At 35.9% G+C, this 18,007-nt stretch overlaps 1 protein-coding gene across 1 annotated transcript in view; it reads right to left on the bottom strand.

Annotated features, from left to right (window-relative positions):
* The window catches only part of LOC150079077 (DDB1- and CUL4-associated factor 11), a 446,028-nt gene that overhangs the window by 426,433 nt on the left and 1,588 nt on the right, over positions 1-18,007 (bottom strand). Inside the window, exon 2 of the mRNA XM_090383756.1 lies at positions 4,957-5,048. Within this exon, the coding sequence (XP_090239882.1) occupies positions 4,957-5,048 (92 nt within the window). The remainder of the gene's footprint in view (positions 1-4,956; positions 5,049-18,007) is intronic.

The following is an 18,007-nucleotide window of genomic DNA, read 5'->3' on the forward strand; positions in this document are numbered from 1 at the left end:
GAACAAGTTTGAGCTTCTGCAGACTGCTAGGAAAGATATTGATGAGGAATATTACTACTTTCTGAAAGTGATAAAGTCCAAGAAACCTATAGGTAAAAAGAAATCCAAAGAAGAAAAAATTAGTCAAGAAACACTTGTCATGATGAACCGAAGACGACAAATGAAGAGCAAGATAAACAGTGACAATGAGAAAATTGAGTATACTTAGTTATGCAAGGCCATTACAAAGAGAACTCAGAGAGGATATAAGAAAATTTAACACTAGAAAAGTAGAACAAGCATTAAGGGAAAACAAAGGATTTAAATCAGCAGCCATGAGTAGTAATACAGAAAGACAAATGATACTGAAACTGAAGAATAGCGATGGTGTACTTATAAATAGCAGAAAAGGCATAATTCAAATAGCATAAGACTACTATAGAGAATTATACAAGGAGCGATGCCAGCAAATGATGCCAGCAGTGGAGAAGATGGATTGCAAATTAGTAACACATGTGATATACTCGATATCCTTTGTGATGATGCAGGACATGCGTTGAAGAAAATGAAGACTCAGAAAGCCCCGGGGGAAGATGAAGTTACTGTAGAGTTGTTAAAATTGGGAGGAAGAGACATCACACAAAAACTGGCAAGACTCTTCACAAAATGCATTAGAAAAGGTGTGACGCCTAATGAGTGCAATGATGCAATCATAATTTTGCTGACAAGAAAGGCGATAAATCAGAAATTGGAAATTATAGATCAATTAGCTTGTTATCCCACATCTGAGCCTACCTGCTCGTACTCCATGTGCGAAGCTCCCATGTTCTGTAACGCGTTGATGTACCCTGATGAATATGCACCTGTTGGGCTGCCTTCGGCAGGGAAATGCTTCTTGGTACAAAAGTCCAGCCTTGAATGCACTACCGTTTTGCTTTACCACACGTGAAGTTCATGTCTGCATACTCTACGTTGCTGTAACCTCTTTCCATGGTGACTATCCTTTGACAAGTACTAGTATGCTTTCTAAGCCTCAGAGCATTGAGTGAGAGAGAGAGAGAGAGAGAGAGAGAGGAAAGGGAGAGAATGAGCATAATCTAACCTAAACAAACAAGTCAGTGGTGGATCTCAACTAGAAATGTGCAATATCTCGAAAACAATTAACTTAAGGACCCATGTTTACTAGGCTTTTTTTGCCTATTGTAGTCTGTACAGTTCAACCCTTAAATTACTGACCATTACTTTTGAAACACCCTGTATATATATAAATCAGAGTCACAAAAATGTCAATTTTGAAATTCCACAATCAATGTCTTTTTCGATATGCATAATTAATTGTTACATTCAGAAATTATCATCATAAAAAAAAAAAAAAAAAAAAAAAAATGGCAATCCTGCTTTTCTGAATTAACCTTCCTAGTATTATTATAGTCTTTGTATAACTGAATAAAATTAGAACCTCTATAAATTAGAATCTATAATATATATATAAAATTAGAACCTATAATAAATTAGAAACCCTAAAATTAAGACATTAATATTGTATTTCTGAAGTAGAATTAGAAGTGGTAAATGCTAAGAAAGCTTATACAGCATCAGCCAAAAAAAAAAAAAAAAAGCTACTTTCCCTCCAATAGTTTGTAGTTCTTTCTTGAATTTAACCTATCAACTTCCACAACAACAGATGGAAATTTGTTCCTACAATCAAGCACCCGTTTGGTAAAGGCAAACTTCCGTATTTCTATTCTGCAACCGTCCTTCCTCAATTTAGCTTTGTGTCCCCTCAGGTCGGAGCAAGAGGAAGAGTCTCACCAGCATTGAGTTTGTTTAATCCATTCAAAGCCTTAAACACCTAACCAAATCACCTCTCCAGATGCTGCAATTTGCAGAACTGAAGCCTTTCTTAGTAAGAAGACCCCTTTGTTCCACTCACCAATCTCGTTGTCCTTCTCTGAACTCATTCTAGCAGCTCCACAGCCTTCCTCAAATGAGGCCTCCAGACCTGTATGCAGTACCCTATTTAGAACTCAGATGTGGCCTAACCACTGCCTTATACAATGGGATAATAACCTCCTTATCTGTGCTAACAAAAATTCCTGTATATCACTGACAAAACCGCATGAGCTGTCCTGGCAGCCTGTCTAAACTGCTCAGAAGACTTCATATCTGACTGCACAATTACTCCCAGGCCTTTTTCATTTTCCACTACCTAAATGTAGTACCACACAGCTGGTACGTTACTCTGGGGTTACTGCTACCCAAATGCAGTACAATACTTTGCATTTCTCAACGTTAAACTTCAGATGCCATCTCTTAGCCCATCTGCTCATCTTTTATAGATCATGTTGCAGAAGTGTACTGTCATTAACAACCCTGCCAACCTTCGTATTGTCTGCAAACTTCGACATTAAGCCTGATATGCCTTCATTGATATTACTAATTTAAACTGTACATATTTAGAGCTGTGAATATAGAATGGGGAGAAAATTTAATAAGAATTTCATATTTAATAAACACCAACCATCTCCTGATATTTTATTGCTGAGAAATCAGGGAAGGGAAGATTTATGTTAATTTGTGCATATGCACGTATTTATTTCAAATAATTTTGAAAACTGGACTTCATAACATTGAAAATAAATGTGAATTGAATGAAAAAAGAAATGCGGAACCAAGGCACCAATGAACATACGCCTCTGGATATACAATAAATTTGATTCTTGCTGGAATGAGAACTTTGCTTTTCAGGATTTAAAGGTAGATCTCAAATATATTTTAGCATTCAAATCCAGAATAAGATTAGTTTAATTACTATTTGAATTTACACTGCCAAGTGAACTTAGAGTGGTGGCTACCAATAAAATTTTATTCGGAGAAATTGTGTGAGAGTCTTTTCTAGTTGCATTTGCTTTGTACGTGTAATTTAGCATTGTTAATGTGGATAATGGTATTTCATTAAGTTAAACGTAAGCACAATCCTCAGGATGAGTACTTTTCTGATTTCAATGAGAAGACCATGGCTAAGTACTCAGTTGGACCTATGATGTTCTTTATTCTATTTAAGATTAACAATGCAAGCTATTAATTTCATGGATCTTCTTGGAAAAAATTACACAAGGAAACAAGCTCATACAGCATTAATTAAAAAAATAAAAAATAAAATAAATTACACGTAATTTTTCCATTTCTTCTAAGAATTTTCACAGTCACACTTTATATTTATACAAAGTTCTTTCTTTCATAACACCAGGAAGTTCATTCAAAGAAAATCACTCTCCGTCTAAAGGCAAACCACTGTAGTTGCATTTATGAAAGCAAAATCCCTTCCTTTTATCCCTTATGGTAGTTACATCTATTCTACAACCATTCTTTTTCAAAATAAATTTATGCCACATTAGGTGTATGTTCTGAAAAACAGTAAATATGTCATAGTTTACTCAACTCTCTTAAAGCATTAAGCACTTCAGTTAGGTCACCAGACAGATACCTGGTTTCCAGAGGCTGCAATTTACAGAAACAGCCTTTTGTTCTCCACTTAACGTTGCTGATCTTCTCTGTACCCTTTGCAACAAATCTGTCTTCTTCCTAAAAATGAGATTTCCAAACCTGTACGCAATATTTCAGATGCAGTCCAAACACTGTTTTATATAATAGGATAATCACCTTTTTCTGCCTGAGGTATGGTTCCTGTATATCAATGAGAGTTATTCTATTAGCCTTCCTGCACTGCTCAGAAAAAAAACGCTTGGTTAAGTGTACAAGTACCATCAGGTGCCTTGTCATTACTTTGGGTTTGGTGCTACCTAAAATGCAGTAAATTGACTTTATTAATGCCACATCTCAATTGCCATTTATCAGCTCATCCAAACGGTTTATATAGATCATAGTGAAGTACCATACCCTGATTAATGACATTAACTACCCTACTTACGTAACTTTATATCATCAGAAAACAAACACTACACTTGAAATACCTACAACAACATCATTAATATACATGAGTAATAGTCAGAGCACAGCATGAAACCTGTGAAAAACCCAAACCTATAAAAAAAAAAAAAAAATCCATGTCGTGATTGTCTTATAGCTCCATTCCTATTCAGATGATGTTGTATCAGTTCTTTTAACTACAATTTTGCTACTATAATTTTGTGGCAGATGTCAAACTTATATCCGTAATTATCACCTTACCCATTTGAACCACTTCTAGAATAGGAGAGATATTAGCACATCCCAAATTTGCAGGAATGTCTGTGAATCAAAGGACTTTCTCATTATTATAGCTAAAATTATCACCTCTTTTATTGTTACTTTTAATATAATTAAAGATGTTATCAGCCCTATGTGCCTTGTTTATTTTTAATTGCAACAATTTCTCTTTCTGCTTCATTTCATTTATCAAACTTTGAACTTCCAGTCAGTATTAGACAGACTTCTGGTTTCCCCATCTCTAAAAAACTCCACTTGTAAATGTAGATATAGAAGATTTATTTGGTTTGTCAGCAACCTGACAGGAACAGCAATACTTTGCAATTTAATTTATATTAAATGGATCAATGTGGTTAACCACTTTCCTCCTAGTTTTAACAAAAGCACAGAATTCTTTGCTACTATTGTTCCACTCTTAGCCAAATATTTTGAATAATCTTCATTAACATACCAAGACAGTTGAATAGTTTGATTATATACCAATTTGTACTTACTCCATGATTCCATGCTACCTAATAATTTATTCATAATCCCATACATTTTTCTTCTCTGCCATTATACTCGGGTGAATTGATGAGTTTATTGATATAGTTGATTAAAAAATTCTCTGAAGTAATCAAAATGAAAACAACAACTTAGGCAGGTATGAAAACCATATTTGCTTCATATTGAATGCTGTTAATATTATTATCTATTCAAATACTAACTGATATGAAATTAGATAGTTACCATTAAAGTTATTTTATGAAAAATTAATAAAAATTTTACCATGTGGGGGAGTAAAAGGAGTGCAGCTTTCATCGTCTGATTCAAACTGGTAAAAATGCTCAGAGTCTGCAGTAATAATCCGTACTTGACCACTAATTTAAAATAAAATATAAACAAATAAATATTCAAAATTTATAGGTTTTAGATGTTAAGAAAATAAAAGTTAAATACTACTAGTGTAGAATCTTAACAAATAGTTCTGATTCTAATGCAACAAAAGAAATTACTCAAACATTAAAATTTCTATTAGAATTATGTTTGTGTGAATTTAGAATTCCACTACCAATTCCTTTAATCTGTTAATTATGTGAGAATTATACGTTTAGAAATTAAAAAAAAATCTGTATTGGTACACAAAAGAATGTGCACTGCTCGCTTAAGTGTTAGCTAGGGCTTGCATAAAACCGAGTTTAACCGAAGTTTACTGTTAAAACCGGTTTTAAAACCAATTTTCTCAGACTTAGGGAAAATAATTAAAAGCTTATAACACAGGTATTTATTTTATCTTGGGTAGATTGTACAAATCGTAATCAAATCTGTTAAACAAAATCTATCACCTCTTATAGTAAAAAAAATAAAAAAATTAAAATGCTCCAAAAAAGTAACCAGCTTGAGATTATACAAAATTACAAATTGTATTCAAATCCTTTGAATAAAAACTATCTTCTCGTATAGTAAACAAAAAAATAATAAGCCCTATAATAATAATAATAATAATAAATAAATAAAAATAATGTGAAAAAAAAAAGAGCTTGGGGAAATTACTTTACTATTTATTGCTCAGCTTTTTTCTGAAAATGATCCTTTAAAAAATGCAGTATATTAAGCATTTTTCCTGAGACTTGACCTTATTTTTGTGTTAAAGAGACCAGTGATCAAAAACACTCTGTCAGATTGGACACTTGTTGGTTTAATGATCAGCAGTGCTCTATAAACTTTCTCCAGCTTTTCACTTTTACTGCTAGGTGCCTCCAAACTTTTAAATTCTTTGCTGATTTCCAGTTCACTCTGATATTTGAAGGTTCTTCAGTTAATCTCTTTATTACACTATCATACTCTTGCATGAGTGTATCTCCAACATCGGAACTAGACGAGTCTTTGTTTTCTTCTAAAAGAACAGTTCGTTTATTTTCAGTTTCTTCATTCAATGCTAAGACTCCTTTGGATTGTTTTGCAAATAATCTCTGATAAATCTCTTCAGCATGCTTTTTCAAAACTTGCTTACTTGGAAAATCAAAAGTTCTTGAACCTGCATCTTCTTGCTTAAAATTTTTGGGGTTGTGTAGATAGCTCAGCAAAGCCACAGTTTGGCAATTTCGTCTTGCATTGTAACGCTGCAAAAGGCTTTGGTGAAACTTTAAAGCAAATGGGTTTTCTGCTGTATCAAGCTTAGCAAGTAGAAATTCTATTGAAGACTCTGCTTTAAGTAAGTCTGTATCATCTGAGGTTATAGCCTTCAGAATCATTTCAACTGGTCGCAAAGTTTCACATAGCAATTCAAGAGTTTTCCAATCATCGTCAGACACAGCTTCAGTTGACAGTACTGCACATAGAGCATTTGGAATGCAATTTTTCAATTTCAAAAATCTCTCAATCATATAGAACGTGCTATCCCATCTAGTCTTGCAATCTAATATAAGTTTATATTCTTTTCCATTAAATTTTGCTTTAACAAAATTTTGTAAGATGTCATTTTTGGTAGGCGATTTTCGAAAAAGCTTGCAAATTTTTCTGACTTTGTTAATAGTTTGTGCAATATTGGACACTGGATTGAAGAAACAAATGAGCTCATTGGTAAAGTCGGTTTGATAAAGCATGCCTTGCTGTCTTTCTTCACTCAGTCATCACTACTTTCTTCATTATTTTCATTTTATTCATTGTCTTTGGGAGACTCAGAGACTGTGGCACCATAATTGATTGTTTTTTCATAAAGTACATCTATAACTGACAGATGTATACAATGTTGATGATTAGGCGTAATTTTCTTGCCAAATTTAATCATCATTGCTGCCCATCGGTGGTGCAGGCAACAATATCCTCATCCAAGTTCAAACCAAATTCCTTCAAGTGTCCATTCACAATTTGCTCAGTTCTTCTGCTATCAAGTGAACCATTAATCTCAATAAGACCTAACGACCAATGATTGTCTTTTGAATGCACATTTATATTCATATACCTTTTATTTTGTATAGATGTATATTCGTCTAGAGTCAATGAATACTGTGCACCCAAAACCAATGAATTTTTGAAATGCTGAATGAGTTCTTCTTTCTTAGTTTTATAATAATTCAGAACCATATTTTTAATTCCATTCACTAGGGGTGGTGGTAATTTATCGTATTTATTTCTCTGAAGGTGAAGGCTTGATTGTATAAATTCACTCTTGGCAACTGAATTAAAAGAAAATCCATCTAAAGCAGCTAAATTTGAAATCTCTTCTTCCATAGATTTTTTTAACGATAAAGTTTTCTAATGTTCTTACCATTTTTATGCGAGGTTCACTGTTATCTTGTTTAATGTCAATCTGATGCATTTTCTTTAAATGCACCATCAAAGATGATGTAGATCCTTCAGACGACTTCATTATCTTCTGACATTCCGAACATTGTGCTTCATCTTTGCTTTTTTGAGCAAAATATTTCCATACATTTGATTTCATCTTAGACATATTAAGAGTAATAAATATTAATTAGTAGGAATTTATATCACCGACAATTTTAAATAAAAATATTGAAGATAACAAAGGCACAATACTATGCGTCACTCCCGAAAGCATTGAATGAAGAGTCTAAACGAGGCAAGTTTCAAAATTTTCACGAAATTAATTTTTTATTTATTTACTTGCAATTTTTTTCCCCCAATTAAATCTATTGTATTTTCAAAATTACATAAAAATAAATTTGGTGAAGCTGCTTTTTGGAGAACATTTGATCACAAATTTAATAGGAATAAAGAAGCAAAAAACTTTCTACAATTGAAATTTGATGCAATATTCAGCGAATCTGTTTCTAGTGGGTAACCATCAATAAAGCACGTTCCATAACTTGCCTGGCGAACAAGATAGATGGAATGGAGAAATGTTGAGCATTTTCTTTTACGGTATTGCTCCAACTCACTCTGTCGTAAATGAGTACACCTGCATCATGCCATGATACAGGTGGGAAAATAAAAAGTACCCCTCCTAGATTTGGGCCACTTGCCCATGAGATTCGTACCTTAAAATAAGATAAAATAAAAAAACATGTTTAAAACAAAGCAGTTGAACAATTCAGACACACGAACAAAAAAAAGAAAATGTGCGTAACAAAAAACTATATTCGAGGGCTATCTAAGAAAATATTCGAATCCAGTTTTAGAAGCTCTGTTTCGGTTTTAACAACTCAATATGAAAACCAGTTTGCAAGCCCTAGTGTTAGCAGTAGGACTTCTAGCATAGTATGTATATAGTTTTTGGTTGTTTCCTTATTTGCATCACTATTTATGCTAAATATCTTTCATTCTTATATTGAATATAATAGTATGTATTATTGCTGTCCACTCAAATATTTCTATTAATAGCAATTTTGCTGATTTTTAGTAAGGTGATTTTCACCACATTGCAAAGTGCAAAATTATAAACTATTTCTTGCATTTATTCCAAAAATACTAAATGGTGTGAAAATGAAAAATATGCCTGCTCGTGTAAAATAATTAGTATTACTTGTGGCAAAGGATGCATGAAAGCAAGCTTATAGAACCTCAGCCAAAACGAACTACCCACCTGACCCATCCAACCCCTACAAGAATTTGTCTAGTTCTTCCTTGAATTTATTCAAACTACCCGCTTCCACGACAACAGATGGAAGTTTGTTTCAACGATCAACCACCCACTGCCTGAAGGCAAACTTCTACACATTTATCATGCAACCATCCTTCCTCAAATTCAATTTATGCCCCCTTGTGTGTAGTTTCAGCAAGAGGTAGAATGCCATCAAATTGAGTTTACTTAATCCATTTAAAGCCTTAAACACCTCAATCAGATCTCTTTGCAGGTGCCTGGTCTCCAGGTACTGAAATTTGAAGAACTAAAGCTGGTTTTTTTTTTTTTTTTTTTTTTTGGTAAGAGCACCCTTTTGTTCCCTCCACCAACAAAATTATTAGCTAAGTACATTAGTGTATTGAGGGCAGGCTGTGATTCTGGGAAAATGTAAATGGCCATAGGCATGCACATTGTGAGATCAAGCCCATACATAAATTCAGATTGAGAAAAGACAGTTGCAGAATAGATGTGAAAAAAATTGTTTTTGGCCAGCAGGTAGCTGATTGCTGGAACAGGCTTCCATTTGTTGTGGAAGTTGATAGTTTAATGGATTGAAGGAGGAGCTGGACAAACTTCTGGAGCAAATGAATGGGTGAAATGGAATTTTTTTTTTTTTTCTTTCTTTTTTTGGCCGATGCTGCATAAGCTTGCTTTCTTGCATAATATGCCTCTGCTAATGCATACACTGAATTTAACAGCATACCATCTCACAGCCTGGGCAAAGCACTCAATATATGGTCCACTTCCACATAAGGAGTGTAAGTGTTTACTTTAAAAATGATATCCTTTGCTTATGTCATAAAATTGCACACACTGAATAAGATAATTCGTCAAAATACTAGCAACAGCATCAGATATCAGCAAATAACAGGAAGCCTGCACACAGGTTTCCTACACACACACACACACACACACACACACGATATATACTGAAAGCTTGTTTTCATGGCCATCTCATTCAAAAATGGGAAATCCTAGTCTACTTGAAGTTAAACAGTGAATTGAATATACTGAAAAAATGTCAAAGGTATACTGGAAGACCAAATGTTCCCAAACAACAAAATTAACTGCAAACATCTCCTCATCTTCTTCAAGACAAAATAAAAGGCCCCAGTTCCATTTGCCATCACATACCAAAAAGAAATTGAGACTGCATATCTGTTAACACTATCATTAATCCTGGGAGAACATAATTGCCAAGAAAGTCATTGCAGCATCATACAAAGAGTGCAAAATATTTCAATTACTTAAAATATTTAGCATTAGCATTAGTAGAGGCATATGATGCAAGAAAGCAAGCTTATTCAGCATCAGCCAAAAAAAAAAAAAACCCCCACTCCCATTTCACCCCTCTGTTCGTTCGAAATACCTGTCCAGTTGAGCTTTAAATTTGTTCAGGCTATCAACTTCAACAACAAGTGATGGAAGTCGGTTCCACCAACCAACCACCCGCTGGCCAAAGGCAAATTTCCGCACATCTATCCGACATCCGTCCTTCCTCAATTTGAATTTATGCCCTCTGAGGTGATTATTCTGAGCAAGATGAAGAATCCCATTGGCATTGAGCATGCTCAAACCATTCAAAGCCTTATACACCTCTATTTGAAGGTGTTTACATAAAATCTTGGTACTAGTGTGCAGCCTGCTCGTGGCCACCTCTTTTCTTGTAGTACATGATCAGAGCTTAATTCACATTAATATAAATGACTTTTACAAACTTAAATTCTGTCTGCACTTAGCATAGTTGGGTAAATCACAACAGGGAAACTAAAATACAATAGGGTGCCCATAATCTGAAACCACAGAGAAATGTTACAAACTATGTTCAGTACACACGCCACTTGTACACATTCAATCTTCACAAACACAAAAATGCAAACACTTCTGCCAGTTCAGAACATGAATTGTTTGGGGATGCTGCATGCAGCGACAATTTGTTCTTTAACACGCACCTTGGCCATGAGACGGCTTCCCAAAGGTAAAAAGTCCATGAGTGTAAGATTAGGGTAGAGGCTGCACTGACTACTCCAATGGTCCCAGACTTCTAATCCAGTGTTAAGTGAATGGTTCATCTAGCTATTCTCTTGATGCATGGCTGTAATGAGCACTTGTACAATCTTGCTACAACCATTCGAGATATTTGCCCTGCCCACTGAAAATGCTTGAAAAAGATACACATCTACTGTAAGTATTTCATAAGAAGAAAAAGAAGAATAACTTAATTATTTGGTACTTAGAGAGACAAGCAATTTCATAACATGTAAACACCTTGCTTCATAAAGGGTTAATTCAATTAGGGTTGGTTACTTTTGGTACTTTTTCCAATTAACCTCACCAAAATGTAGAAATAAACTTCATCATTGAATGCACAATTGTTCTGAAACAATGGTTTTGCATTCCCTGAAGAATTTGCAGTTTGAACAAATACAACTGATTTTTCTGCATGTTTCTGTGAATACGGGACTTGGACACAGTTTTGTAGACTTGCAGGAGATATTTCTTCAGTATAAGTGAAAACCAAAATGCTACTGTCACTATTGCTTCATCAGCAACTACGTGATTTTATCAGTGTTTTGGCATGGATATAATGGCATGGTAAGCCACACCTCAAGTAGTGCAGTGGAATAAAAGGGTTTTATTTGTGATAGAAGATAAGTAGCTAGAGGGTTCTAATCACTCATTAGGCATATATTTTTTGTTTTTAGTTAAGATATTTTACATTTAGTTAGAATATAAATAATTTAAACCTCTGCCATTGTAAAAGTACATTGTACTATATAATGTAAAACTTGATAGCATAAGGAATAATGTGAAACGTGATAGTGCAATGTGTTAACATGTTAAATGCATCACAGCATTCAGAAATCTATTAGCTTAGTTTAGTGTTGTCAAATATGCAATTAAATTGATTCATTTTATTATATTTCATTGTTAAATCAAATAAATTGTATTTAACCAGAAATCATGCCCTACACCAGCATTTCCGATATTGTGTTCCACAGAAATGTGAACAAGTGTTCCGCAAAAAATCGTAATTAATAATTCATTTTGCATATTTGTAGCGTACACTACTTTTGTATCATTATAATATTTAACTTTTAACATCATTTTTTTCAGTTATTAATATACTGGCATAAGCTAATAATCAAACAGACCACAGAACACTTCATTTTGGTGGGCTTTTGCATAGAGAAGTATCTGTAGAGGTAATAATACCTATGAAAAAGTAGCAATGTGGTGATTTAGTATCCATTCGTATGCAATTTAGCCTGGAGTACACGGATTGAAGGAGAGGAGGAAGCGAACTGATATCATAACTAAACTCACTTCCTTGCATAAATTTTTTTGATCATTATTAGTATTTCGAAATATTAATATTAAAATATTGACCATGAATTTGTGGTTGAAAAAAGAAACTAAAACAAGAAGCAAGTACTTCTAATATTGTAACTGTGGTTAATGAAAACAAACACAATATTGTCACACTTGAAAGTGAGATGAACAATCGCAGCCTTTTGTTCCCCAAAAAACCGAAGTGAAAAAACAGGAACCAACTAATAAAAGACCAAAACGAAAGTATAATGACAGTTATTTGAATTTGGAGTTTATCTGTGATGGAAATAAAGATGCTCCTGTCCATCACATGTAATAAAATATTAGCAAACAGTTCTTAGGCTGCCACTAAACTTGTGTTTCGTAAATGTTCCGTGAATATGATGCGAGATGAAAAGTGTTCCATGACTAAAACGTTTGGGAAACACTGCCCTACACTAAAGCAGTGGGCACAAAGTAGCAGGAGTGCTGCAGCCTCGGGAAGAACTGAAGGAGAAATTTCTCCTACAAATCATTTAATGATATTAAGAGTAGGAGACTGGCGGAATTACTTAACAAGTACAGGTCACTGTTGAAAAAAAGCCGTGAAATAGGGTTGAATTTGAAAGTGTCTGCAATTCTGCCCAGACACGATAGGAGGGAGTATATGATGAGAGCCCTGTCAATCAATTCGGCCCTGGAAAGATTGTGCAAGGCTCAAGGGGTAGAATTTGTTCAGCCTGGTCTGTACATGTTAACAGGAGAGACTGCTTCTACAGGGATGGGATACACTTAAATAGAAAGGGTGCAAGAATGTTTGCTGATGCTATCGAGGCAGTGTTAGGTTGGTCGGAAAACTGCTAGATTGGGGGATACAAGAACTAATAGATTAACAGTAGCCACTGGCAGAGGTGAAAGTGATTCTTGCACTGCTTCTATTGGAATGAGCCGCAGCCTGGAAAATAAGATGCAGGATATTTCAGAGACTGCTAGGAATCATTGAGGTACAAATAAACACATAGGTTGTGTTAGGGTAGCTAAGAAAAAGAACAGGTGCATGTATACTTGCGTGTACACCAATGCTAGGAGTTTAGTAAATAAATTTGATGAATTTGACGTATTGCTCAAAACATCAAAGGCAGATATTGTGGGGATTTCAGAGACGTGGTGTCACACAGATATAAGGAATGCAGAACTGGAATTTGGGGAGAACAATGTCTACAGAAAGGATAGACAGGATAGGAAGGGAGGAGGGGTGATGCTATTAGTTAAGAAATACATAAAATCAAAGGAAGTGAAGCAAGTCGACATTGCTGGACAGTGCAGTGTCGAGTCAGTTTGGTGTGACATAAGCATTGGGAGATCAAAATTGAGAGTAGGAGTGTGCTCTAGGCCTAATGACTCTGATGAGTATAATAAGAAACTGTATGGGGAAATAGAGTGGGCCAGTAAATCAGAGAGTCTTATAATGGGGGATTTTAATTTCCCAGATATTGACTGGAATTTGGGGGATGGTCACTCACACATTAGCAAGGCTTTTGTGGATTTATTGGATGATTGTTTTCTACATCAGCATGTTCGGGAGGCAACTAGAGGGAGTAATACTCTTGATTTGATTATCAGCAGTGATTCTTCATGCATTAAGAATCTGCAGGTAAATGAACCACTAGGTGGCAGTGATCACAGTGTGATGAAGTGGGATTTACTCAAAGAGGTAACTACCATTAGGGGTAAAGGGAAGGGTTATTGCTTTCGTAAAGGCGACTACGATGGACTGAGACAGTATTTAAATTCTATACAGTGGGACCAACTGATGATGTTACCAACAGCAAATTCAAAATGGGAAGCATTCAAAGAACTTATCTTGGAAGCTACTAGGCTTTACATACCAACTAAGAAATACTGTTCAAGGTTTAGGCCTAAGTGGATGTCAGATGAACTAATTAGACATATGGCAGAGATGCATGGGATACATACAAATTAACACTTGACACAGAAGCCTATGATAGATACAAGTTGATCTGTAACCAAGTTACAAAGGAGGTTAGGCATGCGAAGGCAGATTACGAGAAATCTTTGGCAAGGGATGCAAAGAAAAAGAGCAAAGAGTTCTTTACTTATGTAAACTCTAGAAGGAAGGGGATGAATCAGATTGGTCCACTTGATATCGATGGGTAAACTGTTGATGATCCTCCTCAGGTAGCTAACAAACTAAATGAATATTTTGCATCGACATTCACATATGAGGAGTTATTCAGCGAGGGGAATGCCAGAGGTGTATTCAACTCTGGCAGTAAGCTAGAGAATCTTGTAATAACTAAGAGTAAAGTTGAGAAGAAATTGTTGAAGATAAACATAAGAAAGGCACCTGGAGTGGATGGGATCTACCCAGTTATATTAAAGGAGGCAGCAAAGGAAGTAATCAAACCCTTAGCCATAATTATGAGAGCTTCCTTAGACTCAGGGGAGGTACCCATGGACTGGAGATGTGGAAATGTGACACCAATTGACAAAGGAGGATCAAAGGCTGACACAAGTAACTATAGAGCTGTGAGTTTAACTTCTGTTCCCGGAAAATTAATGGAGGCACTGGTTAAAGAAGCACTGCAGGATCATCTAGACAAGACTTCAGTTATAGCTCAGACACAGCATGGTTTTGTTAAGGGGAAGTCTTGCCTGACCAATTTGATTGGATACTATGATGCAGTCACAAAAGAACTGGATGCAGGGAATAACTTTGATACTTGGATCTTAGAAAGGCTTTTGATACTGTTGCACATGGAAGATTGCTGGACAAATTGGAGCAGTGTGGCATTGGAGGCAAATTGCTGCTATGGATAAAGGGGTGGTTGAGGGGGAGAAGACAGAGTGGTAATCAATGGACACTGCTCATCGTGGACTAATGTTATTGGTGGAGTCCCTCAGGGTTCAGTATTGGGTCCATTATTGTTTTCTGTATTTATAAATGATATTGATGATGGTATATCAAGCTTAATGTCCAAGTTTGCAGACGATACGAAGGTTGTCAAGGACACTACTGACACTATGCTACTGCAACAGGATCTGGAAAGGTTGGGCTGAGAGGTGGCAAATGAAGTTTAACATTGATAAATGCAAAGTACTACATATGGGAAATAGCAACCCCACAGCAACGTATCAACTCTGTGGTACTACACTGACAGTGATAGAGAATGAAAGGGACCTGGGGGTGGTTGTGCAGGCAGATATGAAGTTTTCTGAGCAGTGCAGACAGGCTGCAAGAGTAGCTCATGGTATATTGTCAACGATATATAGGAATTTTGCTAGCAGGGATAAGGAGGTGATTATTCCCTTGTATAAGGCAATGGTCAGGCCACATCTAGAGTACTGCATACAGGTCTGAAGGCCTCATTTCAAGAAGGATGTAGAGATGCTGGAACGAGTACCGAGAAGGGCAACAAGATTAGTGAATGGAACAAAGGGGTGCTCTTACGAAGAAAGGCTTAAGTTTTGCAAATTACAGTGTCTGGAGACTAGGCACCGGCATATAAAGCCTTGAATGGTTTGAGCATGCTCAATGCTGATGGGATTCTTCCTCTTGCTCAGAATAATCACCTGAGAGGGCATAAATTCAAATTGAGAAAAGAGAGATGTAGGATAGACGTGAGGAAATTTGCCTTTAGCCAGCGGGTGGTTGGTTGGTTGGTTGGTGGAATAGACTTCCATCCTTGTCGTGAAAGTTGATAGCCTAAATAAGTTTAAGGCTCAGCTGGACAGGTATTTTGAACGAACAGAGGGGTGAAGTGGAAGTGGTTATTTTTTATTTATTTATTTTTATTTTTTTATTTTGGCTGATGCTGCATAAGCTTGCTTTCTTGCATCAAATGCCTCTACTAATGCTAATGCTAATTGTGGCCTAACAAAATGAACGACTTGTGCAATGTTTGGGGAACTTTCTGGAACAGGACACAATACAGCCGTGGGGGTGGGGGTTCCATGTGTTTGGTACAGGAATGTGAAGAAATCAGGTGCCAACTTAGCTTTCTGATGGGCGTTTATGAGAGTTTGAAGAGTAGGGTAGATGCTTTCAGAGGAGTTAAAATGGGGGGCCTAAAAAGCTCCCAGCTACCCAACTCAATGCCAGGGCTCACACTTGTGCATCAGGCAAGTAACAGTGTCAATCTCCAAGGAAGAATGCACTGGTCCCACAGAAAGTAGTTATTGCTGGAGATTCTGTTGTCAGGGAACCAGAAATATGTTGTTCAAGAAGGAGCAATGGAATAGCATAGAATAGCAGATATCATCTTTTAAGGGCACAGAAAGTGATATTGTTGTACACATTGGGACTAAGGTTATTAAGACAAGGAGATCTGAGAGCTTACTTAACAAGTACTGGGCAATGTTAGGAAATAATTCAGAAGTTAGGATTGAATTTGAAAATGTCTGCAATTCCGCCCAGACAAGATAGGAGGGAGTATATGTTGAGAGCCTTGGCAATCAATTTGGCCCTAGATATTGTGCAATGCTCATGGGATAGAATTTTTCTGTGTGGACTGTACTTGTTAATAGGAGAGACTGTTTTTATATGGATGGGATACAATTAAAGAGAAGGGATGCTAGAACATTTGCTGATGCTGTTGAGGCAGTGATAGGTGGGTTGGAAAACTGCTAGACTTGGGGAGGGATACACAGACTAATAGATTAACAAGAGCTGCAGGCAAAGGTGAAAGTGATCCTTGCCCTGCTTCTAGTGGAACATGCAGCAGCCTGGAAAACAAGGGATCAGGGAATTAAGGCTCCACTGTGGCTAGTCACGGAACAAGTTAACACATGGGCTGTGTTAGGGTAACTAAGAGTAAAAACATGTGCATGTTTACTTCATTTTACTAAGAGCATTGTAAAAAAAAAATAAATGAATTTGAAGTACTGATTAAAGTCATCAAATGCAGACAACTGTAGGGATAGTGGAGACATGGAGTCACTCTGATATAAGCTTAGCTAAATTTGAATATTGGGAGTATAATGTATACAGGAAGGATCAGTGAGGTGGAGGGGATATGCTCTAAGTTAAGAAGCATATTAAATCTAAGGTAGCATGCGGTTGAAATGGTTGACCAGTGTAATGTTGAGTTAGTTTGGTGTGACATAGGCACTGAAAAAACAAAAGTGAGAAGTATAGAAGTATAGGCCTAATGATGGCGATGAGTATACCAAACAACTATATAGAGAAATAGAGTGGATCAGTAAATCAGAATGTCTTATAATGGGAGATTTAAACTTTCCAAATGTTGACTGGAATCTGTCTCACACACTAACAAGACTTTTGTAGATTTCTTGGATGACTTTTATACAGCAGCATGTTAGAGGAAGAAATATTCTTGACCTGGTTACCAGCAATGACTCCACATAAATTAAAAATCTGCATGTAAAATCCCCATTGGGTGACAGACTAGCAATGTTGAAAGATGTGTTACATAAACTTGCTTTCAATGTGACCAGTACACAAATGATAAAGGGGTTGATTGTTTGAGTGATACTGATTGAAGTACTTAATTTATGGTATTCTTATTCTTTTTTAGACAAAACATACACATACACACACATGCACTCTGAAAAAAGCTGGCTACAGGATAGATGTGTGAAAATTTGTTGTCAGCCACAGAGTAAATGATTGTTGGAACAAACCACCACCCAGTATTGTGGCAATTTAAGGAAGAATTAAGGGGGGTTAGACAGATGAGATGGGTAGTATGTGTGTGTGTGTGTTTTTTTTTTTTGGATAAAGCTGCATAAGCTTTCTTCCTTGCCATTATTACTATTAATCTGATTGAGGTGTATAAAGTCTTGAATGGTTTGAGCATGCTCAATGCTAATGGGATTTTTCCTCTTGCTCAGAATAATCACCTGAGAGGGTATAAATTCAAATTGAGGAAAGAGTTGTAGGATAGATGTGTGGAAGTT

This window comes from Mastigoproctus giganteus, chromosome 10, assembly GCF_048544385.1.
Source record: "Mastigoproctus giganteus isolate SK-2022 chromosome 10, ASM4854438v1, whole genome shotgun sequence".
In the NCBI taxonomy this organism is placed as follows: domain Eukaryota; kingdom Metazoa; phylum Arthropoda; class Arachnida; order Uropygi; family Thelyphonidae; genus Mastigoproctus; species Mastigoproctus giganteus.